At 40.2% G+C, this 27,541-nt stretch overlaps 1 protein-coding gene across 13 annotated transcripts in view; it reads right to left on the reverse strand.

Annotated features, from left to right (window-relative positions):
• LOC106058359 (ras-specific guanine nucleotide-releasing factor RalGPS2-like) overlaps positions 1-27,541 on the reverse strand; it is a 194,897-nt gene that overhangs the window by 41,822 nt on the left and 125,534 nt on the right. For 11 of the 13 annotated variants that reach the window (XM_056042393.1, XM_056042388.1, XM_056042389.1 and 8 more), the window contains one exon: positions 14,601-14,736. In XM_056042393.1, the coding sequence (XP_055898368.1) occupies positions 14,601-14,720 (120 nt within the window). In that variant the 5' untranslated portion in view covers positions 14,721-14,736. Of the gene's footprint in view, positions 1-1,628; positions 1,912-14,600; positions 14,737-27,541 lie in introns of those variants that run through there. The other 2 variants (XM_056042395.1, XM_056042394.1) reach the window with 2 other exon arrangements.

Here is a 27,541-nt window from a genome sequence, read left to right on the forward strand (position 1 = left end):
GAGAGGGCGTCACCACAGCTGAGCGAGACGGCACAAAGACGACACACGGGAAAGAAAGAACTGAAGAAGATGAAGTGGGCGCCAAAAGGGCCCTATGTTGTTTGGACAGCTGATATTTCGAGTAAGCAGGCACTCTAATGCAGTACGATGGCTAGTGATGTAAACTTATACTCTAAGAGGAGTGGGAGAATAAGCCTCGACCTGCCCACGCAAAGCATACCAATGAAGTCTCAGCAGGGTGTTTTTACTTGAAGAGATTCAGATAGCAAGATAGCAAGAACATTTTTACTTTAATTAGACGGAATAAATTATCAAGAGGATGGACTACTGGGGTATTGAGAGTCAAGCACAATAGCATGACGTATCAAGTTGCAAATTAACTTTCTGAAACTCAATGACCCATTGATAGACACTAGAAATATGTTGACCGTTTGAACTTTAGACCAATCCATTCGAAGAAGATCGGGCCCGAGAGAAGCTTGCAGGATATTGGAGAAGCTTGCTAGACGTGAGAGAAGCTTGTTATAAACAGATCTGTTGCTACAATTCAATCATACAGTCGGTCCACATGCTTCAAACCGTAAGGTAACACTATAACAAATACATAGAACAGAGAGAACTATGGCAAAGAGACACAACGATCCCTCTAAGAGAAAAGCACTGGGTTAACGAAACCTACCCCCAAGCCGTTTTTTTTTTCTTGTCGACAAAATATGCATAATGGTTCAACTTCGACCTAGTAGCTTTATAAATGTTCAGTTCAATGATTGGGAGAGAGAGAGAGAGAGAGAGAGAGATGGATAAAAAAAATTAATTAAATGGATGCGGGTATAGATTACGTTTGGGTCTCGTGTAACCCCACCTCATCTGTCATTATCTAACACAATAAGCAGATAGCCCCCCAAGGGAGGTTTGTTTTGGTCCTGTGTAAAGTGAGAAGTGATGTAGGTCTGGTTCAACGAGATATAGGTCAGATCACGAGGGAAAATAAATACACACCACTGTGATTGGATTTGAACAGACTGTGTATGCCCCTGAATATGTAGAGGGCATATATTTAGACGAATGAGACCTAATCAAACGAGTGACTAGCTTTGAGTGAATGAATTTGAAAAGTTACCAGTTCGGATTTGTTTTTCAAACCGAGTTACATGGGCTAAAAATGTAACTCTCCACCTAGCTCATTTCATTTGATCTTAAGTTTTTTTTCTTATTTCTGAAATCCAGTGTTTTAAGAGAGAAAAAAAAAGTCCTTAGGTATAGAAGATCTCATACAATTTCGGCAAAGTTTTAAGATTATACCCTGGCACTACGTTTGACACACGAAAGTGTCATGACAATGTTCGACACACGAAGTCTTGGCACGCAAGGACTCTATTTTTACAAGTGTCTGAGATACAAATCAAAGGCCTAGCTGACATGCCTCAACACTCTTGGGAAAACCCGAACTAAAGAACAATACCCAACAATATGCCTGATTATAATACAGTGTATATGAATCATACATGGTTCAAAGCCCTAACTAAAACGCAATAATTATTATAGTAAAAGAAACACTGATATCTAGATTCTATAGACTAGTCTATATAGTAGTATATATAGTAGTCTACAACCAAGAGAATATTTACACTGGACTAATAGATTTAGAATATCCAGAGTCACAGATAAATCCAAACACACAAGTAAGAATCTAGATCAAGATCTGGTTTATAAAAACCAAGCACACACTTTGTTGAATAAATCCGCTGGACCTTGACACATGTGCTGTACAAAAAAAACAACACATCCAAGAGTGACACGCCGAACAACACGGGCCACACACTGACAGCCCGCTACTTGAAAGTCTGATAGCCGTCTCCGTGGGTCCACGATCAAGTCAGAATACACCACACGGCCTAGCAAGTGGGTTTAAAATAAAGGACCCTTCGAAGCGTTTGAAAAAAAAAAAATAGTAGGGGGGGGGGGGGCGGCGAACAGACAAGAAGTAGGCGTAGGGAAACTATGACAGTCTTGTTGGGGTCTGTTTGTATACCGTGAATGTCAACGACTGTCTCTTTGGTTCCTGTGTGTGTGTGTGCGCGCGATTGTGCAGTTATAGTACGGAGTTACATAATTATGCAGTGTGTGTGTGTGTTTTAAACACGCCGACAGATACAGAGACACACAAGGCCGACAAAAAAAAAAAGTACATCTGTCTGTTATGACGCGGTCCTCATACCGTAATCCATTGTAAATTTCTCTCCGCCAGAAAAAAAAACAATATAGAGAAACTATATTCCAAAATAATAATACAATCTTTACGTTGTATATTTGAAAATGTCTCCAATTAAAAGAGTATCAACCATTGAAAGTTCTACTTTCCACATCAGACGTGTTTACCAATTAGCATTACATATTTAAATAGAAACAGGTGACGTCATCTGCCCCATAGATCACAAGGTCTGAAAGGAAAACTTGACTGTTTTATTTATATACATATAGTGAGTATGGACAACTGTGAAAACCGGCACATCCTTAAATCACATTTTTTTTTCACCTAGACTCGATCTCAGGTCAACTGCTTTCGACCGTGACCAATCGTTAAAGAAAGCCTGAACACTGACCTGCAACGTCACAACCCGTGGGCGGAACGGCGTGGCAACGAGCTACTGGTCTAAACTTCCCACATGTTGTGACGTTGCAGGTCAGTGTTCAGGCCTTCTGTGACAAATGGTCACGGCTCGACAAAGATCCACTGCACCTCCGAGTACCTCCTTCACCGAGTCAGCATCTTATCTTGGTGGACATCAGGCTCATACAAAAACAACGAAGTCATTCAAGTCCAACGACCGAGCACTAGACCTACCTACCATTGTGCCGACTTCCTAAAGACACTACTTCTAATGAACTGAAGATTGACATCTTGTTGGACAACACAACCTAGGGGGGGCTAATGGCGATGGTCATGAGGTAAAAGAAGTATTATAATTTCAATACGGCTGGTTCAGTCTCTTCACAGGAGTTGAGCTCGAAGCGCTCAGTTGTTAAAGGCTGCCTGTCATGTCTTTTTACAAAGCTTATATCAACTCTGTCTGTCTGTCTGGTCAAAAGTTAGTGCACGTGTTATTTCTCTCCCACACTCAAGCTGAAATTTGTCACAATCATTTCTTTTAGATGACATTACAAGAATCAATTTAAAAACAAAAACCATTAGTTAATTAACTATTGGTAATTAATTATTTTGTTTGGTATCTCAAACAAGGGAAAGAAATTGTACTTGACTGGAGTGGTGGTATAAAGCTGAATTAGTCCCCTTCATCTTCCCTGTTCATAAGCTTTTAACTAGCAGAGCGGTTAACGCGTTGGCTTGAGAAGCCTGGGAAGGCTTTAGTCTACATAGAGTTCGAATTCATGTCGCTCAATTAAAAAAAAAATACATTCGAAAAGCGATCATCCATACAGTCCGTTCTTTTCCCCTCCCCCATTACCAACTGGTCCAGATAAGTGATAGACAAAAACAAATAGGAAAAAATATTTCCAATCGCACAGATTTATTTTTCTTAGTCTAGCTCTAATACAAATTTAATGACATGACTGATCCAAAGTAATTGATACAACTACACTTACTATAAGCTTTGTTTTTTTTTTTTGTTTTGTTTTTTAAAGTATTTTTTTTTTTATTTTACTTGTTTTTTAAAATGGACTTGAGTTTCGTAAGAGGATTGGTCCTTGTGACTGCCTCGCAAGGTTTGGCCTTAGCCCACGTAGACTTTGACTATATACTTGCCAAACTGGTGTCTCTCCTGTCAGAAATACTAATGCGCTCTCTTCAGGCCCAGTTTTACAGTACAGAATAAATCCTTCAGAGGATGTTGAACGACCAGACCAGCCGTAATGTAACACCAAACTATTTGCTCTGACATCAGGGAGTGACGACACAAGAGACACTGCTGAATGTGACGTCAAAGGCCCTCTCTAACCGCCCCCCCACCCCCCCCCCCCCCCTTGCACACATGCAAAACAACAGCAACAGGTTCGGCTGGGTCGGTGAGATGGAACATTTTCTGTGTTGATACAAAATATCACACCCGCCTCCAGACATAAGATCTAGATCTACTGGACTCTCTCTATCTGTGTGTGTGTGTGACATTATTTTGAGTGTGTTGTTGGCTATGTATTTGTGTTGTGTGAAATGCATATGTAAGATCTCTGATATACAAGTCGCTTACTGTCCGCTCCATTAAGTGTCAAGTCCTTTGCCGCACTGATATGTGAATTCAATAGGGAGGCTCACATACTGACCGGGTTGTAATTGTCATTAAAGTCTAAGGCTCTTGGAACTCTATGCCTATGGATGTTTCCCCCTTTCCGACCTTGCGATCTACGGGGCAGATGATGTAATATTGTAAAAGATCATCTGTTTATGTGGCCCACGGTTCTGGATGGCACAACGACCAACCGCCTTTACTTTTCCCAACTAATGTCAGGTACCCATTGGACTAGGAGGCGCCAAAAAAAAAAAAAATCCCGGGATTAAAAACCCGGGACCCCTGTTTCGGAAGCAAAGCGCTTTAACGCTCAGCCACCGCCCTTTGAGACTATCAGTATTAAGTAGTAAACTCGTTTCTGAAGGCAAGGGTTGCCATGTTGAAGCAGTGTCGTAGCTAGGGTGGGAAGAGAAGGGGGAAAATTTAAAAATCCCCCCCCCCCGGGCCACCACTTGAGAGAGGTCACCAAAAGAGTGTTTTTTACATAAAAAATTAAATATTATACAAAATGCAGGGGCCCCAATAAGGTCAAGCCCCCGGGCCCCCAAAAGATGGAAAATTCCTAGCTACGCCCCTGGCTAGAAGGGAAAATATGGGAAGGAAAAGGGGCGGTAGAAATGAAGGTGAATTTTGCCGCACATTAAATAAACAAAGTTCAAGATTCGTACACGACCACACAATAGGGTCTTAATTGTCTCATATAGTTCACTACGAGAGTCTAGAGGAAATAGCACTCAAACTCACGACTTTTTCCTACCACGTCGCCTCAATAGTTCAACCTTTAAGTTTTTACCCATAGCTCTGAAATAAAAAAAAATAAAACGCTAAGTACTATTATTATTAACGTTAATTGAGACTTGGAAATGGGACAAGGTTTTCCCACATTCCGCCCACTTATGATTGCACAGTTTCCAGAGCTACTAGCTAAACTACCCGATCTTGGTTGGTTTGGCACACCACTAACACAGTGATTTTAGTGACCTGTACTTATTAAAGTTGCCAGCATCTTTTCTAATGTCTTTATGTTGTTTTAAGGAAGCTGTGGTGTCGAAGTGATGGAGGTACCCAGTTCCTTAAGCTTTGACTCCGAAATAGTTCTCTTGTGATCATTCCATTGAACTTTTCTCTACAGTGCGCGTAGGTTTGTACTGTGCGTTCTTCAACAGCGGCTCACACTTTATTAAAATCCAGACGCCAGCAAACAACGAGCTAAGGCAACTGATTGACCTGACCTGGTTTGATTTTGAGTTTTTCCCACTTTTTTTTTCCATAGTGACCATGACCATCTCCAAACAGATGTAAGCAAAACAAAAAAACAAAAAAAAAAAAATAAAAACTTCAATGAATAATTTGGAACACCAATGAAATCAGGCGGTAATGTGCTAAAGTGTGCACAAATTGGTGTTAGGATTAGTGCACTTAGTTCAAAAGTAAGTAGAGTACAGTTTCCCTTTCAGACCTTGTGGTGAGTCAGGTACCATTAGAGCTGGGTGGACTCAAATGCGCCCAAGGCTCCCGAAATTAAAAATCCCAGTCTTCGCCAGGATTCGAACCCGGGACTCCCGGTTCAGAAGCCAAGCGCTCTACCGCCCAGCCACCGCGCCTCCCACTTGGTTCCAAACAAAGCACAAATTGGTGTTAGGATTAGTGTACTTGGTTCAAAACAAAGCACAAATTGATGTTAGGATTAGTGTGTACTTAGTTCCAAACAAAGCACCAAATGAGTGTTACAATTGGTGCACTAGGAAGTAGACCGAGAGAAAAAAATAAGCTAGACAAGAGAAGACAAGAGAAGAGTGCTGACTGCCGAGACGTGCAGATCATGAAAGAGTTCTTTGAGACTTGACGTCCATGCACGTACCGGAGCTAAAGAACTCACTACTCGTCGGTTAAGTCGACCTTCCAGCTCACTAATCACTTCAATGGATCACCTCAAACCAATTAGGGGCACGAGAGTCAGGCGAGGGTCGGGGCGCCGAGTCTTGAGAGACCGAGCTTAATGGGTTGGACGTCTTTCCGGATGAAAAGGAAACAAGATTTGGGCGGAAGATTGTGCGTGTGTGTGTGGGGGGGTGGGTGGGGTGGGGAGGGGAAGGAGAGATCAAACTCTTGTACTGTCAAAGTCGCTGTAGAACTGAACCTTCTGACAGGAAGTCGTTTCTTTTTTTTTTTAAAAGGTAAATTAAAACCTTTCGTAATCAGCGACCAGAAAGTAAGTACAAGGTTCCTCTGTTATCTTCAGGTGCAGTTTCTACCTGGACAGTTATTCCACTTCCTCCCAGTGATGCACTTTATAATACACATGAACAGTTTTTCTATTTACGACTGTATATATATGCATGCTGACTCTGTATTGATTACAGTACATTACAACACAACTTGACAAATATGAACGCTATTTCTCGTGTTCCCTACTACACACAAAGAAGACAGATATATATTGTTATGACATGATTAGGATTTAGTTATTTGTTTCGGGAATAAGGGGAAAGTTTTACTTAGCGACAAGTGACGTGACAGATCTTTAAAAAACAAGAACGCTCTATTCGACACTAGAAACACCACGTCTTTTGAAGATACAGACGGATAATAAGGAAGGACATTGGACGGATCCTTTTTTTCAGTATTAAAAGTGTTTATTTTGTTAAAACTCGTGTCGACTACCAAATTTGATTGTTTCGGCCTTTCGCCGGTGTTTACTGAGTTGGTAAAGGTTACCTCCTTCTTACTTCATTATTTGGATTTGACACGGCGGAAGAGCCATAACAATATGTAACTTCCGTGTTTAAGTATCTATATTAAAACATTAGGTTCAATTTATTCTTCAGAGGTAAAGAAAATGTTCAGAATTCCAAACAGACAGACAGACCTTTACAACGAAATGCGAATAACAACTTCAATTCAACGCACCAAGTAAGAGCTTTCTGGAACCTCTTCTAAGATGCAGAATCGTATGTGAGACAAAGATTGCTGACACTTTGTATGAGGTTCAGGTGTGGCCAGCACAACGACAACATCGTTGTATAAAGAAAAATAAAACCCTAACAGCCAGAAACTTTCATAGGACTTCAAGTTTTTCTCGGATTTCAATCCTTCACGAATATACAAAAATCCCAACCAGGATCCGAACCTGAGAACTTTAAGAATGATAGTGCTTCATCCCTAGCCAAGTTTTTCTTTTTAGGAGAAATCTGTGATTTCTTAAATTTTAATTCTTTCGTTTTTTTTTTTTTGAAATCACAAGGTGTTGTGCTTAAAATTTAATTCAAAACTCAGTTCACACAATCAGACCAGCGGTGAAATCAAACATCACTGAAGTGAAATGTGTGTCAGATCATAACTTACATTAACCAAGTGTCACATTGTCACCATGACCAGGTTATCAGTTTAACAAATGTACTAAAGGTTGTATTCAACAGTTCCTAGTCTGAAAGACTCTGTTCCAAGTTTGTTTCTAGATCTAGGCCTCAGTGTACTTTTATGTTGACCACATGCAAACCTGTGTTTACCATATTCCTTAGCACAACTTCCATTGTAAGTTTTTACAAGTATTTTTTAAAATTATTTCTATGTCTAGTCCCACTTCATCCAACTTCATCCCTCCCGCCGTACGTTAGATAGGTAAACGATAAGTCCCAAGTGTTGAGCTGTGCCGGAAGGGGTGGAGTCATTCCGGAAGCAGGAAGCCATGACACGATTTATTCACGGGAACTGTAAAAAGAACGGCATCCCGGGGCGCCGCTAGACAATACAGGTACAACTGAGCCCCCCCAAGGTCACCTGGGCGCACATTTTAATGACATGTCCTCCCCGCCCCCACCCCCACCCCCAGCTCACGCTACAGGTAAACATCTAAACTTACTACGACTCACGTGGTCACTGGTGTGTGTGTGTGTGTGAATGTAACTCAGAAGAGACTTTTGTTTTTGTTCGAACGTCAAAGGAACAGGAAGCAATAACTGCTCATGGACACAGCTTCCCAGCACGGAATACTGAAGAAGGGAGGGTTGCTCGAAACGATATCAACACCACAATCCAGATTCACTAAAGAAACCAAGAGTGAGAGTCAATTAAGACTTGATCTGGAAGTTTCGTCTCATCACAACATGTTCTGGAGGCGCTGTGGCTGAGCGGTAAAGCGCTTCCGAGCAGGGGGTGGGGTGTTTCCGGGTTCGAATCCTGGGAATTTTAATTTCAGGATCTTCGGCCGCCTCTGAGTCCACCCCAGCTCTAAAGGGTACCTGACATTAGTTGGGGAGAAGTAAACGCGGTTGGTCGCTGTGCTGGCCGTATCACACCCTGGTTAACCCAGGCCACAGAAACAGATGACCTTCACATCATCTGCCGTATAAGGTCTGAAAGGGGAACTTTAATTGACAACATGTTCTGGCTAAAGCATCCTGGAAGACTCTCACACAGATAAATTAGTGCTATCGTGACAAGGACACGCAACAACGGTGTTTGTGCGAGAGTGGCTGAATCAAGCTTCATGGCGATGAAAACAAGAAAAAGGAATCAAATAGAACGGAAGGAAAAAAAAAATACCCTTTCATCAAGACTGACCAATATGTGCTCAAGACATGAAGACCTCGAATAATGACCACATCCTAGACTGGGCGACACCTAGAGCATCGTTGCTACCGACAGGATAAAACAACAAAATTATTTTAAAAAATCATCTAAGGGGAATAACGTCATATTTACAGTCATATAACACTGTAAGAATTATTTCCTCTTTTCGAAATCAAACAAAATTAATTAATTATGTTTCATTAACTATTTGGTAATTTTTTTTTTATTGATTCATTTCAACCAATGTGATTAACGACCATCTCATATCTAGAATGTACCATGCTTACAATCAATATTTATTATATCCAACTCGCTGATATCGAATAATCTCTTCCCATCAACCGTCGCCACCCCTTCCACGCCCCGTTCGGGCTTATAAGACGGTAAAGCTCAAGCAGTCGTCAAAAAACAAAAATCGTTTGTACTTGGCAATTGTCAGAATAGATTTGGCTGCAGCCTTAGTGTTTTTTAAATGTTCTTTTTCGTGACACGCGTACAAGTCTCCATAAGCCAAGCTACAAAGACAAATCTTTTAATTATTGACTAGAAGGCCACATTTGACCCGCAGACCGTGACAAACAGATCTGCGCTTCAAGTCTGTTACCTCCACAAAAAGAAAAATAATAAGTCCCCACCCACAGCTGGACAGACTCCAAGTAAATCTACGCCGATATTTACAACGGGGGCGGGCGACGCTCTATACCTTTTGTGTACAGGCGCACTCTTGAGACTTAGTTCACTGTACACATGTACGTGATAGGTTACCACACACACACACAAATTCACTCAAAGACACACACTCCTAAAGTCTTTATTGCCCAAGCAAACAACGCACCAGAAGGTACCCCCCTTCCTTTTGCCATTCTTTTCATTCACCAAAACCAAAAAGAAAGGAAACCAAAAAGCGACTAGACCAGAGATTTAGAGTTTGATCCCTTACAAAAACGTTTCACAAAGACAGGAAAGCCTAATCAAATATGCAACGAGGGGGGAGACCAAATGCATTGTGATCTGACAAACGAGTAAGGCAAAACGTACTACAGAGACTGTACCGGGTGTTGCACCGTGTACTAGGAATAACACCCGTACAAATGAGACAAAGAAAAGTTTATTGAAACTACTTCGTAGAGGAATACTAGAAACGACTAATAACATAATATATATAACAAAAGTCATGGTTAATAATATTAACATTTATGTGTAAGAGAGGTCGCCATCCGACAAAATCTAAATATTGTTATCTCCCTTGGCGTAAAAGTTTGAACATTAATTTTGGTCAACATGTATTTTACTAAATATCCATATTAACTATATAAAAAAAAAAAAGAATTCAAACTGTTGTAAAATGGTTTTGTAAAGAGAGATATTACTTAGAATATTGAAAATCGATCATTTCCTTAGTTGGTTATAGACATGACCATACGAAACAAGCATCTAAAATCTAAAATAATAATTCGAATACTGAACATTCGCGACAGGACAAGCTCAACACTGATGGCTTCCTATGACCTACGTGTGAATGCTTGTAGGTCTACTGCTACATTAACACATGTGCTACTAGTGTATAGTGAATAATGCTTGTAGCTCTACTGCTACATTAACACAGATGTGTGCCAAACAGAACGCTCCAATGAAAGAACGCGATCGAACTCCCGCACTACTCACTGGTTCAGAACTAGCGTGTACACATCTTGTCAAGCACTGAGCGACATTTGCTGGCAGACTCTGCACCAAGGTACACCACACCAACCAAGGTTGGCTAGAAGTTCAGGTGATAAACGTGGACCGGCAGCGGAAGGTGAAAGGACCAAAGTGCATGCAGTCTTACAGCAGATATAGCAGCACAATGGGCGAGGTAGATACATGCATAAAGTGTACACGAAACGTGGGAGCACGAAGGTCTCCTGGTACATGGCTGGTAGATAAGAGAGCGCAATGGGTCTCTGAGCTAAAACTAAACTCTATGTACGTTTAGTACAAGACCATAGCGGGGCAGATCTCTGGGTTTATTGCGCGTTACATGAGAGAAATGAGCACAAATGGTTAGGACTTCGTGTGGGCGGCGTGTACACGTGGATAATGGTCAACAGAAGACCCAAGAGATATAAACAAAATAGAGAAAAGGAGAGACACACAATAGTAAGCTTTAAGTCATTAGAAAGAGACACATTGCAGTACGCACTCAGTCATTAGAAAGAGACACATTGCAGTACGCACTTAGTCATTAGAAAGAGACACATTGCAGTAAGCACCAAGTCTTGTTAGATGCGTCCTAACCACAAGGCAGGTTCGATAGTGTCCCAACTGCCCAATTAGCAAAACGTCAATACCAAAGGCCGAAGTGCCACGTGACGTGACGTCACAACAGGAAAGTGCGCAGAAAGCGTTTCCATGCTCGCCAATCTCCGGCCTTGGACTGGGCTGTCTCCATGACAAGGGAAGGACACAAATGGGAGAAATAGTGGATGACTCGATTCTTTCAACACAAGGTGTCTGGGGAACGTCAGCCTCGAATCAAAAGGTCACAGCATACAGACACTCCCGATTTACATCTCTTCATCAATTTCTAGAACCAGGAAGTAAGGCTCGTACAAATAGTGGCCATGTTTTGTGTTTGAGTTTTGTCGAATAGGATCAGAATCATTTCCCATTTCAAAACTAGGACAGTCAGGCCGGCCCTGCTATTAGTTATGCAATAAATTGCAAATTTCAATACCTCCTTACTAATCACCACCCCAAAACAAAATAAAGTCAACAAGGTTTAAGATCGTGGAAATTCAAACCCAGGGACATCGATTTTACCACCAAGGTAACAACGAAAAACGACGAAAAAAACAAAAACCCAGAAATGGATTGGTCTAATATTATCAGTGAATTAGGCTGAGCATCACTGGTCTAATATTATCACTATCGCCTATAATCAACACATAATAAGGCTTTTGACTTTGGAGTCCGTTGATTAAGGAATAGTGCAGTATGTCACGTTGTAAAACATTCCCTCCAGCCTGCGCTCAGTATTTGCATAGTGATGATTGACCTACCCAGGCCCAGACCACTTACTCTTTACACTAAATGTTATTCACAGTGCTACATAAGTCTGAGACAGCTCTGAACAACAGATAGTTACAGCTTTTTATTTCGGAGTTTCCATCTCCTAGACTGGCTGCCGAGTACCCAACAAGGTTACAGAGCCCAGTCTGTCCACCACAATACTGAATTTAACCTGCATATTTACCACTCCAGGTGGCTGAGATAAAAAAAAAAAAAGTTTGGGTACCATTACTTTTAGGGTCTATACTTAAAATCGGGCCCGGAAAACGATTTTCAGCCTCAAAGTGGTGCTGAGGTGGAAACGGTCGTTGGAGGAGACGATTAGGCTAACAAGGAAGCAGTACAAAAAGTTTATGAACACAGTTCAGGTGCCCTAAGAAGTTTGTAAATTGCAAGGTCTTGTCAAGATTCACACGCCGTTCCGTTAAGAGGCCGCTGTTGTACAGAGAAGGAAAATGGCGAGGTTTTCCGGGGAGATCTGCCTTCGGCCTCCCCTTTAGTCTTTGGATTTGAGTCCCTGGAAACAGGGATGCCTCAGATTTGCACATGCATGGATCCCTAGGAAGGGGAGCCTCTTCTGGCTTAGAGTTTCAAGAATCTTTTCCTCTATTCTTTTGGCAATTACGAATTAGACTCTGGACACTGCTGTAGTACGAATGACAACACAAGCACATCCTATCTATAAATGTCAGCGTCCCAATGTTCTCGATACGATGGCATCCAGAAGACTACTATTCAACTGGAGAAGTGGCTGTGAGCGTATGAGTGTTTGCGTCAATGTTTACGTGTACGTGTATGTGTGCGTGTGTCGGAGCGTGACAGAACCAATATTGCAAGGAGATAAAACGGACAGGACCGAAAAAAATGGAGGGGGGGGGCAATTATACTGAAAACCATTTTCCCCCGTTTTTCTTGAAAAGTACAAGCTTCACAAGGTCAAACTTATTGCTAATTCAAATGAAGAGAATTTCACAGAATGAAATGCCAGGAGTTAAAAGAGCTCACCTCACCAAGGTCAAACTGAAAGTGAAATGTACTTCGCATGGCCTAGACCTCTTACGAATTTGTTCTTACCAGAAAACAGAGCGCCCCTCCCCCTCTTGGTTATAGAAAATACCTTACAGCCGTGTCCAAGAACTTGGTATATATTTAATATAAAGCACTTATCACAAGACAAAATAAACTTATACTCCTTCCCTTCAGAAGAATACACACATTCGCAAAGTTTTACACTTTTGTAATGTTATTGTATATGTTTATTTTATTTTGGAGAATTCGGAAAAGATCAATTGGGGGGGGGGGGGGGGGGCGGGGGGCGTAGATATTTACTTTGAGGTGCAGCTTCAGCCTGGTCCCTGGGCCTCGGGTACACTGGAATCTATTTGTAAACTTTAAAACACCTTATTTATTTCAAGTGGTCGACACATGCGTTCATTTACATAACGAAGAAGCCTACAGGGAGGGGGGGGGGAGGGGACACATCGCCTCCCTCCCAATCTCCTCTCTAATCATCACGCAGCTTGTTTCTCAATGTTGAGATCAGCGCTTCTCAGTCTGAAGTACGCACCCTCTTTAGTTTTAGATCGCGTAGGGTGGATTGCATATACTGCAATACATTCGTGCGGTTCTCTGAAGTTTTAGATGGCGGGGGATGGATTGCATATACTGCAATACATTCGTGCGGTTCTCTGAAGTTTTAGATGGCGGGGGATGGATTGCATATACTGCAATACATTCGTGCGGTTCTCTGAAGTTTTAGATGGCGGGGGATGGATTGCATATACTGCAATACATTCGTGCGGTTCTCTGAAGTTTTAGATGGCGGGGGATGGATTGCATATACTGCAATACATTCGTGCGGTTCTCTGAAGATTTAGATGGCGGTGGTGGATGGATATACTGCAATACATTCGTGCGGTTCTCTGAAGTTTTAGATGGCGGGGGATGGATTGGATATACTGCAATACATTCGTGCGGTTCTCTGAAGTTTTAGATGGCGGGGGATGGATTGGATATACTGCAATACATTCGTGCGGTTCTCTGAAGTTTTAGATGGCGGGGGATGGATTGGATATACTGCAATACATTCGTGCGGTTCTCTGAAGTTTTAGATGGCGGGGGATGGATTGCATATACTGCAATACATTCCTGCGGTTCTCTGAAGTTTTAGATGGCGGGGGATGGATTGCATATACTGCAATACATTCGTGCGGTTCTCTGAAGATTTAGATGGCGGTGGTGGATGGATATACTGCAATACATTCGTGCGGTTCTCTGAAGTTTTAGATGGCGGTGGTGGATGGATTGGATTTACTGCAATGCAGTCTTGCGGTTCTCTGAAGTTTTAGATGGCGGTGGATGGATTGGATATACTGTAATACATTCGTGCGGTTCTCTGAAGATTTAGATGGCGGTGAGTGAATTGGATATACATGTACCTCCAATATACTCATTGCGGTTGATCGGACCACAATGAGGACGCGGACATTTCGACGTCTTTATAACAGGCTTATCCAAATACAAGAACATGTTTTGTGTAACTAGACTAGCAGTGTTAAGAATTCAACCCAGATGAACTGATTAAATGGTTGGACTATAATTTTACGAAAGAAAGCAGGTACTTGAGTGTAACAAGTCTACTCAAGCAGCACTGTGAGGATGTGTGTGTGTGTGTGGGGGGGACAAAATGATCACTGGGGGAAAACATGTGACTGCATTAAGAGTACTCACGTCAGACAAGGTCGAATGTGGCGATGCCAGGCAATCCACGTTATACTCCCCAGAGTCCAGTGTCCTTGACATTGACTTGAGGCCGTCCTCCGGCGTGAGCACCCTATGGGGCACATTCATCTTGCAAACCTCACACCTAGAGATCATGGAAAGGGGAAAAAAACGTGGTTAGACTAGTTTGGGGCAAAGGTCACGTGATCAAAACACCAAATAGAAGACAATGCAATTTTATTATTATTATTATTTTTTTTTTACTGTCAAGTCAAAGTAATGTAATTTCTGAAGACAAAAATAACATAATAAAAAAGGGGGGGGGGAATAGGGAGGTGTAGGTAGGGTCCAGGTTAAGGACGATACAACAACATGGACAAAAAGCTGGTTCAAGGACACGTGCAACAGATCCCGGACACCAGGCAATGTGCAGACAGAAAGGAAAACAAGACAAAAACTGTAACTGACGTGGCTGGGAGACTTTTGTTTTCAGTCATTAGCCAGCCAAGAAACAACTGCAACATAGGTCACGAGCTTTCAATTTCAGACACCAAAAAAAAAAAAAAAAAACAGACCAAAAAAAAAACATTATTCCAGGCACCGAAAAAAAAAACGCTAAACAAAAAAAAATCAAGAATCAATGCTAGAATAAATACATTTACTAGGGGGCGGCCGGGAGAGGGGGGATTGTTCGCCACCGTTTTGTAAACTCCATCCCGCCCCCCCAAACATATAAAACACTTCATGAATGCCAAGCAATAATTCTGCCTACTAAGGAATATTATGCTGTTGTTTTAATCCACTGACTCTGATGATGTCTTTCATTTGAAGTGGGCCCGCTCGCTGACTCTCTTTACTTCAAGCTCATTTACTGATGCACTTACAGGAAAAGAAAAAAAAACAAACAAACTCTCAGATTTATTTCGACTAATTAAATTGCACAAGCGCCGATCAAAAGACAGACTACAAACTCAAGACAAAAAAACTATTGCGAGAAAGTACAACCATAAATGTGACAGAAAAACGTATAAATGTCTTATCCTTAGCTCATTATCTTGAATTAGTACGCCCCCCACCCCCAAACTCCATTACTTTCCCCACCCCCACCCCCCGCACTCTACAATCATTACAACCCGTAAAACTAAATTGTCTTCAAAGGTACTCTTCAATTCCCAAGCAGAAGTGAGAGCCGCCAATGTCAAGATGAACAAATCGATCGTTGAAACGTTTTTTTTTTTAGTCCAAGCTGCAATGACAAACACACACACACAATAAAGTTTCATGTGAAGGGGATGGGGAAGGGGGTGTTGGGAGGGATAACTCTATTTACACTTTTACGAAACGGCAACTACCACCTCTGCGCAGGCGCGCCAAGTTCAAAAATGTAGTCTAAAAATAGCCCCGAGGGCGTAAACAATGTTATAAAAAGAATTCCGGTGTTGAGCTAATAAGTACCCCGAGATCTAAAAATAGAAGGCGTGTAACAACAGTGAAAAGTAGCAGACATAAAAAAAAAAAAAAAGAACAAATTGACTTCACTACCGCGCCTTTTCAGTGATTCAATTATTACATTACAGCAACCCCCCCCCCCCCCCCCCCCCCCAAGCCTAGCATGCGTGAGTACGTGAGCACTGCTGGGATTGAATTTGGCAGACGATCACTTTAAACATGGCGGTAATTTGAACTATTAAAATCTTGAAAATACATTTTGGTTGTAAGGTATAAGAACAATTAGAATAATACAAATAATTAAACTAATCATCGTCGCCATGCCAATAATTCGAGTTTTTATTAAAAGCATTTTTACTGATTAAGAATTAATAAGTCCATGAATTGATCAGACATATACTTGGATTTAAAACAAATTTATTAACCTTATCTTCTTATATAATACAGACGTTACTTCAAAAAAAGAAGATGATTACGTCCTACGCGTCATGCATTTAGTCATGCATATTAACCAATGACTTAAATTCTGCCAAGTCACTGGTTTTCCTGGCTAGCTCAGGCAACCCATTCCATGTTCTAATAGCACTAGGGAAGAAGGAGTATTTGTACAAATTTGTCCTAGCATATGGGACGAGGAATGTGCCTTTATCTTTGTGTCTTTCGGAGTATTTTATTAAATTTTGTTTTTGTATTTAAAGATTATGGTTCAGTGTTTTATGTATAATTGCTACTTTACTTTTGAGTCTTCTGTAATGTCACCTCTCTATTTATACACTTAAAGAGCCCTGGACCTTACATTTCCGCCGTAACTCTTTGCCGTCTGCGCAAAGAAAAATCTATAAGGTGAAGTGGCCAGGTCACAAAACAGATCATCAGGTTCAGCGATGTAGCGAAGTCTTGACGCCAAGGTAAACACCAAAAAAATAAGAGGTCTGCAAAGAATGATCGTTCGCCGAAAGATTGACTCGGGGAGTTGAGTAACAAAAGGTGCTCACTTAAGTTAGGCCAAGTCACTCCATCATTTCCCATCACGTGCAACCAACACTTTGACCAGGGCAGAAAAAGCTCGATGTCAATCTAGATGTGAGGCCATGTCTAGCACAAGTTATGTTTTTAGAGAAAAGAAAGGTTCAACCGGGCTTGCTCTATAATACACAAACTTAGATTCTTGTAGATGTCTGTTTTAACAGTAGCTAATGTACCTAGTGATTGACTTGGATTCTTGTAGATGTCTACTCAATGTTAACTAATGTCACCAATTGATTATAATGTCACCAATGGATTATAATGCCACCAATGGATTATAATGTCACCAATGGATTATAATGTCACAGATTGATTATAATGTCACAAATGGATTATAATGCCACCAATGGATTATAATGTCACCAAAGGATTATAATGTCACCAGTTGATTATAATGTCACCAATAGATTATAATGTCACCAATGGATACCCTCAAGAAACGTTTTTAGTCTCTGATTTCAAGAATAAGATTAACGTTACAAAACTTAGAATTGGGCGTGTCCTAATTGAAGACTAGCATTGGACACCACATCGTTGACTTGATAATAAAGTGGGGCCATACGTTGAGAACCACTGTAACAGGAGGGAAAGCGCAATGGGAATGAAGTCAGACGAGAAATGAATTAGGTTTTAAAAGACAAGGCTCCACTGGTGTAACAAACTCAAGTGATGTATTGGTGACCCCATTTCAACTTCAATCCCACGAGTCTCTGAAAAGAGGCATTACTTCCGGAGATCAGAGCCGGGTGGAGATATCTCTCCACCAGATCCACAGACTTTGGTCTAATCTAAAGTTGATAACTTTCAAACAGACATCGCATGACATTCAAACCTAAAGAACTTGGCAAGTTGGCGTGTGTGTGTGTGTGTGTGTGCAGTAGGACGAGGTTCAGAGAATGTGCAGATACTTGAGAGAAGGGTGAGGGTGGTGGAGTACTGAAGTAGAGATCAATCGATAGGATTCAAGAGGGTCACGTCCAGAACTATATCTCTAACTGCTCTAATATCTTTCTGTAGCTTCTGTCTGCGTACAAACGTGGCAATGATGTTAATTAGTTTCCTTACAGCACATTTCAATTTTAAATGATTTCATGTAGTCCTAGACTTTTCCAACTTATGTTCACTGTATACACTTCGTCAGCTGCAAGAGAGCACCAGGCCAACAGACACACGCTTCATTTCAGCATCGAATGATTTACCAGTACGCTTCAGACGAGTGTCCTCAAAGGGTGCGCACCAACAGAACAGAACACCACAGTGTCTTTTCATTGAACAAAGCAATATTCGTTTTAATAATAATAATATAATACTTATAAGACTTGTCTTACAGTCTGAAGATTAATGTGAAATGAAGTATTTCCCCGTGGCAACGCATCCAAGCGCAGGCATAACCATTGTCCGCCGGTGGTCGATTTAGAGTTTCAATGATACTAAACATTTAAATCCACCTTAGGCAGACCCTACTTCCACTACAGCCCAACATAGCCAACACCCTGTACAGCAGTGCTGAACAACTGAAGAAAACAGCACACTTTTTTTTTCCTTGGCACAGTCTGCAAAAGAGCTCACAGCTCAGCAGCAATAAAGCTGGCTAGAAGAAGAAGAAGAAATCTACCGCAAAGATAAGGTTTGTAAAAAAAATGCCTTAGGAACCACTGCGACAGACAACATAGCCGCTGCTCATAAGCGAACACAGTGTCTGTCGCCGATGTTGGGCACGGGCAAAGTTGTCTTAATTGAAATGGCTGAGAGGCGGTCCAGCAGACGACCTCCCTTTCATCCCCCTTTGAAAGGAGAGCTCCGTGCAAATAGACCTCCAGTAGATTAGCGTTGACGAGTGTGTCAATCAGAGACACTGAGCTTCTGTTGTTTGGATTGACACTCTGGTCCACTTCCAGACAGACGAGGCATTAAGGACAGCTGTTTGCTGAAGATTATAGGGTATGAGAACTCCGGGGGGGGGGGGGTACCTTAACACAAAAACTTTGCTATCTCCTGAGATGTGTAAGTCCTTGTGTGTGTGTGTGTGTGTCAGCTAGGAGAGACATCTCTAGCCATCTTTCTCTTTCTTTTTTACAAATATTTATGTCTGTCTACATAACTAGAACGCTCTTAGCGTAATTTAGCGTATTGGCTAAAAAATAGGAATGGAAACTTCTATCACTTTCAACGCTCAAGAATTCAGCAAGCATTATCCACGGCACTAAACGATTTGAAAAGATGGTAAATGTCAAGGCGAACATTTAAACTGAATGGCCACATCACAAGGTCCTCAGGGCTCGAAAAGGCCTTCCTACAGAGAACCGTACCAGTGAGAAAAGGAGAAGAGGCAGAGAGATGGGAAAACAACATTGAAGAATGGACAGGCCTAACACTGAAAGAGATTCTAGTCAAGGCAAAAGACAGGAATGGAGAACGTTCGCGTGCAGTGTCCTATGGTCCAACAGACTTAGGGATAGGTAAAGGTGTTTTAAATTCTGTATCAAGGTTATAGTGTAGCAGATGTTCTGGGAAGAGTACAACCCCCAGAAACATGATGACGCCATGAGAGAAATGCAATCACCCTTAGAGCAACACAAACGAATCGATCAGTTTCTCAATCCAAAAAATGTATTCTGCCGGGAAACTGAAAAGTTGTTCCAATGTGACGACTTTCTGAAAACTAAGTTTACATTTGTTGAATGGTCGGTAATGGCAGAGTTTTCACTTTCTCCTCAACCAGTGTGCCACCCTAGCGGCGCCCTTTGTTTGACATGTTTCGGATGTTCCTTCAGAGTTGAAGATAATTACTTCCAAGTCCAAACCTCCCGCAGGACGACGGGGGATGGGAGCGGGCAGGGTTTGAGCCCTGGACCATCGATAAATCTGAACGACAGTCCAGCGCGCAAACCGCACGACCAGGCAGCCATTCACACGGTGCATTTAGAGATGTAAACATCGGAAATGTCCATACCCTTCCCCCCCCCTCTATAATTACATTTCCTTGACAACAACCACATTAGAAAAACATAAGACAAAACAACAACACACAAAAACAACTATATCTCGTTTCAACATCTTACAGAGCGATCATTGTCATCTTAATAATTAAATAATAATAATTCATAATTCATGAATACTGATTTAAAAAATGGAACATTACCGTGGCCTATTCTCTCCCCCCCCCCCCCCACACCCAAAGAAAGAATCATAGCCATAAGGTCTAGATTTCGAAGACTGGTGCTCAAAATTTTCCATCACATTAATTAATGTAACTCTTAATTGAATGGAAAATACCCGAAGACCTATCAACTCGTTCAAGGTAAATATTGTCTCGTTCTTCAGCCAAATTGAAATTTGTTTCTTCTTTTACTTTAAAAAAAATAATTATAACGGTCAAACTTAGAGTGTTCCCCAGTATGACCATCGAGCTAGTCATTCTTTTCCCAACGACAGGCCTATACGTCAACTGTCAAATTTCTTGGAAAATCCTTAGAGCTGTTTTCGAGATCAGTGTACACGTTTTTGAGTTTTGAGCAGAAACATTCACTACATTTTTAAAGTCCAATGAGAAAGAAGAGACATACAAATAAACCAGACAAACAGAGCCCGAGCTAAATGTCTAGGATGGTGCTTTATATTGTCTCAGAATAAACTAGATGCCTAGGATGGTGCTTTATATTATCTCAGAATAAACTAGATGCCTAGGATGGTACTTTATATTGTCTCAGAATAAACTAGATGCCTAGGATGGTACTTTATATTATCTCAGAATAAACTAGATGCCTAGGATGGTACTTTATATTATCTCAGAATAAACTAGATGCCTAGGATGGTACTTTATATTGTCTCAGACTAAACTAGATGCCTAGGATGGTACTTATATACGCTGTATACAGAAAGGAGAGACGCACGTCGAGTGTAAGACAATGATGTGCGGGGAACTCTGTACTTTTACTGTGAAGGCCAATGCTGTGAAGAGCGCACACTTTCCTCCAATGCGCACCCTCCGCTCACGGTAGAGCAAGCCAAAAGAAATACCCCCCCCTCCCCCGGGTCATTACTTTGTCGCACTCAATTCATGTATCAGTGGAACACATTCTGAGCTGGTGATAGTCTGGGTGTAAATAGAAAGGTAAATAACCTTTCAGTCACAGCGCATGCAACTTGTGTGGACAATACGAGAGGCTGCATAAAGATAGAGCGCTACTCAAACGTAATGTTGTTTTTTCCCCCAGAGTTTGCCTAGATCTAGCTGCTAGACGGAATCTGCCTAGATCTAGTAGATGATATAGCTGGCTAAGATCTAACTGCTAGACTGTATTGGAACAGATTTAGCTGCTAGACCATAGACTTATATATACTATATCTAGACTGGACATGGAGACTTTTTAACACTACAAAAAAATGTGAATTTTTTTTTTAGAAAGTTGGATCAAGGCGTTGTTTTGTACAGTAGTAAAAAGAAGTGAAGTTTTTTTTCAACCCTAACCTATGAAACATATACGTTAATTTTTAGATCTAGATCTAGTAATTGAACATCAAAAATAAAAGTACACTCTCGTCTCATAATTAATATTTTTGCAATTTTTTGATACATAATCTAGAAAGATCTAGGTAATCAATCTATTTAAATGTACATAAGATGATTTAAATCAACATACATTATTTCCATCTAGGACTTTTGAAACATTATCTCAATGGAAACAAGCAGGAAATTGCTCTGTTTCATATATTTGCGTGAATATCTAAGAAATGATTTTGCATTATTTCTAAACTTTGAAAACTAAAGATCATTACTTTTCTAAGACAGAAAAGATTGATTGGGGCGACTTCCCATAGAGCCTGAAAAATACGTACATAAAAATCTATCTATCTATCTATCTATATATATATCTATCTATCTATATCTCTCTATATATATATATCTATATCTATCTATCTATCTATCTATCTATCTATATCTATCTATCTATCTATATATATATATATATATATATATATATATATATATATATATATATATATATATATATATATATATATATATATATATAGGTCTGTGAATCGATCAATGGCGGATAAGGATTTATTTCCGGTTTCCAGTCTAAATATAATATATATATACGTCTATGAGTGAACTTTAAAAAGTATGGTCAAAGTAAATCGTGTATAGAGGTCCATTTATAAATCAGATTCAATGGCAACCAAATGCAGCATGAAAACAATAAAAGGCTCAGCACCCACAAACGAAAGTGGCAGGCTGACAATGATGTGTAGAATAAACTGCATCAGCGTGTCTCCGTCACTAAGTATTGCAGTCACGGACAGAGCTGTGCGCTGCTTTGACGTCACCTTCGGTCCATACAAACGGCCCATATTTAAACAGCTGCTTTTTTTTTTTTTTTTAATTTGCGAAAAAAAAGGGGGGGGGGGCGGCGGAGGGGAAGGCCAACTCTGTCAGTAGCTTAAGGTTAGTGTGACCCAATAGCAGCGTCATGCAAACATAACTCCTGCCTTACTATTTTGACTTTGACTGCTAATTTGCTTTGGCTAACCAGAGGATCGGGTCGTTGGAACACACACCCGTTTGTGGGCGAAAGGACCAAGAACACATTGTACATCGTGAACAGAACGAAAGCGTGCGAGTCTAAGGGTAACTTTGAGTCCGCCTCTTACACAGTGGCGTAGCTGGGGTGGGGGGGGGGAGAATTAGAAAATCCCCCCCCCCCCGGGTCCCCACTTGAGGGGAGTGTTTTTTTTATATTAAAAATTAAATATTACGCAAAATGCAGGGGCCCCCCAAAGAGGTCAAGCCTCTCTGGCCACCAAACGATGGAAAATTTCTAGCTACGCCCCTGCTCTTAAAAGCTAACGTATCCCATTTGTTCAGCTAATGAGTGCGTTTATATATTTCAACATTCATGTTACTCTTAGAAGTCAAGTATCGATTTCTACCCCACACTGTAAACAAGAGAAACGTGTGGTTCAAAAGACGGCACAATGGAGAAGTCAGAGATAAAAACAAAGCATTAGGGTTTATTAACTCTTTCTCTCCGTAATTATTTATCACATTCTGGAGGAATCAACGCTGGTATCGTCAGTTAGGAGAGAAAGAGTTAAAATATTTTTTTTTTACTAATACATCAGTAATATCAAACAAAAATGCTATTAAACCCTTGGTTAAACGAATATTGAAATATATGCAGTATCAGTTTGGGGACCCCCCTCAAGGAAATCTAAAGAAACTAGAACAGCTGCAAAATAAAGTCGTGAGATTTATAGAATTTATATTTGTAAAATCACTCAATTTTGAGACACTTCAGTACAGAAGAGAATGAAGCAAAGCAGCGACCACAACTTGTAAAAAACAACAACAACACCCAACTGAACTTAACACCTAGACACAAAGATAAAGGCACATTTCTTGTACCAAATACCAGGACAAATTCGTACAAGAGCTCCTTCTACCCAAGTGTAATTAAAGCATGAAACGGGTAGACTGAATGATTCATTGACTTAGCAGAGCTTAAGTCAAATAATAACTAGACTAGACAAGTGAACTATGTCATTGAGACAAACACAAGTGTCACAGATTACATTATAGAATTGTTTGTACATTTCACTTTTGAAAGTAATATAAGCCCTCGACATGAGTCTCGGGATTTAATCCTCAAATTTAGACACTTGTCATTCAAGTCAGGATTTACCCAAGGGACTTAATTAGTATGTTTGAAATCTATTGGTTGATTTGAATTTAAACAAAGACATTTTTGAAAAGAGTTAGCGCCAGAGAATTGGCGGTAGTAAGAAAGAAAAGTCAGTCGAATAAATAATGTCCTTGTAGTCAGTCACGTTTCTAAGAGCTCTGTTTGAAAAGCCTTTGTAATATGCTCATTGATTTGTAATTTGTACATAAACTGTACTTACGTTGTATTTAATAAAGTTCCAGAGTTTTGTTTTATCAAAGAATTGTCAATTGTGATTCTAGATCTTCATTTTTTGTTAACTATTGAATTCAAATAAAATCCCCGGCATCACAACACATCGTGACGTCATACCATCCGAATGTTGTTGTGACATATTTGGCACTCTCCGACTAACAAAAGTTCATGGACAACTTTTAACGAAATTTATTCAAGATCTAGATCTGGGACCAATTTCTAAACTCTTCAAAGGAACTTCATTCTTATTTAACGGAGGACAGAATTTCTGTGTTTAACAGGTCAGTTGGTTATCGATAATTCTTTTATAAAGATTTTCGTTAGAGTTACGTCTAACTCACGAAAACTATTATTATATGTAATTGGCAAAAGGAATAAGACCAATATACATAATAACTGGCAATATAAAAGACCAGTAAAGCAAATAACTGGCAATATAAAAGACCAGTAAAGCAAATAACTGGCAGTATAAAAAAAGACCAGTAAATCAAATAACTGGCGTTATAAAGAAGACCAGATTTAACCAACTGTTAAACCAGTAAAAAAGTACATCGGCTCAATAGATCTATATTATTATTATATCTGAGATAAAGCCAAAATCCAGATATTGAACATTTTGCTCCAATACAAGAAACTAACAAAGAAATTAAATATGGCTTCCAGTTCTAGAACACAACGATTCTTCGAATTAATAGAATTTGCCAAAGAAAAGCAAATTTCAAAGCCAGACCAGTGGGCAGAGAAACAAGAAGAGAAAGAATATCAAGAGCAAGAATCTGAAAAACAAAGGCAAGAAGCTGAAAAACAAAGGCAAGATTCTGAAAAACGCATGCAATTAGAAGAAAAAAAATTGCAAGACGCCGAGAAACAAAGGCAAGAAGCCGAGAAACAAAGGCAACACGAAAAAGAAAAAATGGAATTCGAAAGGCAAAATAAAGAAAGCATTCCAATTCAAGGTCACTCAAGTATGTTTGACAAATACAGATTAATGAACAAAATATCGGCTTTCAACGAAAACATTGACAATATGGACTCGTATCTCATAAGATTTGAAGAAATAGCTACAACATCCGGTCTACCTGAAGCACATTGGTCGAGCTCACTCCTCACCCTTTTGACTGGCAAAGCTGTCAACATTTGCTCACAACTGTCCATCAATGAACGCAGCACTTACTCTGATATCAAGGAAGCTCTACTGCGCCAATACGGAGCAACTTCAGCCAACTATAGAAAGAAATTCTATAATGAAAGGCCACAGCAAAATGATGATCCTCAAATTTTTGTAGCTAATATGTCAATGTGGTTTGATAGATGGGTATCCATGGCAAAAATAGAAGAAAGTTACCAAGCTCTTCGTCAACATATTATTATCGACAACATAACCCATGCTCACTCAGAAGATATTCAATCCTACATTATAGAGAGAAATCCTACTGATATACAGACATTAACCAAGATCATCAGACAATATAGAGCAGCCTATCCAAACAAGTCAGTCAAACCATCTGTTGAAGAAAATTTTGTCTGCTTTGCTCAAGACAAAAATGCAAGATATAAGTCAGATGACAAAGTCAAATGCAACAAATGTCATAAACTAGGGCATTTCACGTCTCAATGCCGCAGCAGAACCACAGAATGTTCATTTTGCCATAAAAAGGGTCACCAAACTCATGAATGTTGGAAAAAACAGGCAGTCTCCAAAAATCAAAATTTTGATAGACCCACATCACCAACTCAAAGATACAGCAATAGAGAGCAATACAATCTCAACATAGCACCTGGAAACAATAAACCAGATAACAACAAACCTCGCTACAGAAGTCATTCACAGGACTCCAGACCACAATATATGCCAAACAGAAGCTCATATAACAGAAGCTATTACAATGAGCACTCAACTATGACAGTCATTGCAAAGTCCAATGGTCTCAAATTTTATCCAGGCTTTGTAGGAGACAAGAAGGTGGAAGTTCTTCGCGACACCGGAAGCACGTCCACATTAGTACATGAACGCTTCGTACACGCAAACCGTTTCACAGGCAACCACGTCCAAGTCACTGCATTCAACGGAACTGTCAGCAAGTTACCTGAAGCCATCATTTATGTTACTACACCATTCTTCAGTGGTCAAACAAAAGCATTAGTAACACCCAATCTACCAGTGGACCTAATCATTGGAAACATAGAAGGAGTTAAAGAATGCACTCCTCAAGAACTTGCTGAATGTACAAATGCCATAGAGCAAGGTCAAAAATGTTTAGCAGTAATGACAAGATCCATGTCCAGACAACAAGAACATTTGGCACCTGAACAGGTTAGCCAAAATAATCACATAGCTACCTCAGTTACTCAAGTTATGCAGAATGCAACAGAACCATTTACTAGTCCAGTAGCCAGCAACAATCAAGAACACTCAACATGGACACCCCCAGTTACATCAAGCCCATCCCTACCGGTCATAAGTCCACCTCCAATTCCCGAATGTCCATTGTTGAACTTTGAAGAACAAGACGACATGCCCAGAGTCTCTAGCAATGATACAAGAACTCTAACTGGTCAAACTGAAGTCAATCAAGACAAGTCTCATGAACCAGAAGCAGATAACAAAGAAATTTTTATTCAATCAACTTTGGCTATACCAGACAAAAGAAAAACTATGCAATCTGACTCTATCACTCATACAAGTATTCCTCATTTGAAAGAATATGAGTCAACTAAAGAAGCCATTACAACCAAGAACATTGGAAGTCAAAGAATATTACATGAACACATGAAATCAAGATATTTTGCTCAAGGAGATCAAGTCAATTTACTGTTACCAGATTTCAGTAACAAACTGTTTTACAAATGGCAAGGTCCATTTACCATCACCAGAAAGATTTCCAACCTGCTTTATGAAATCAATGTCAACAAGTCAACCAAAGTATTTCATGTTCATATGTTTGAACATTACCATGAAACAGATAATGAAGACATCAAAGCAGAAGTTGAACATTTTACAAGCTTAGCAACTATTCCTGAGGAAGAAGAAGAAACATCATCAACACCCATTCCTGAGATAGATGTTTCATTACCAGCATCAAATCAAATTGACATTCCCAAGGTCATCACTCTGAATGACATAGCACTACAAACAGTGAAGAACATTAAAGTGTTTCCAGACCATGCAGATTTCTTTACCAGTGTTTCTGAGACATTTCCAGTACTGCAATTTGAAAGAAACTCAGAAAGCAATAACATTGACAACACCAAGTTTCATCCTCCGTCCACTCAAGGGGCAACTTTTCTTCAGAAAGGAACAAATGAACTTCTTCAACATTGCTGTATTGACCGATTGAACTCAGACATGTTCAGTCATTGCTCTATTGAACATTCTAATGCAAAACATTCTGCTACCATTGTTCTACAGCGTCAAAGTTCATCAACCAGAAAATTGAGTTTTGGTTTCGGACAGTTCTTATTTTCACCAAACTCAAACGCGGTTCAATCAGACATTATCTGTGCGATCATTATGACATGGAGACAACAGCTTCATGAACTGAAAGACCTTTT

Source organism: Biomphalaria glabrata, chromosome 9 (genome assembly GCF_947242115.1).
Source record: "Biomphalaria glabrata chromosome 9, xgBioGlab47.1, whole genome shotgun sequence".
In the NCBI taxonomy this organism is placed as follows: domain Eukaryota; kingdom Metazoa; phylum Mollusca; class Gastropoda; family Planorbidae; genus Biomphalaria; species Biomphalaria glabrata.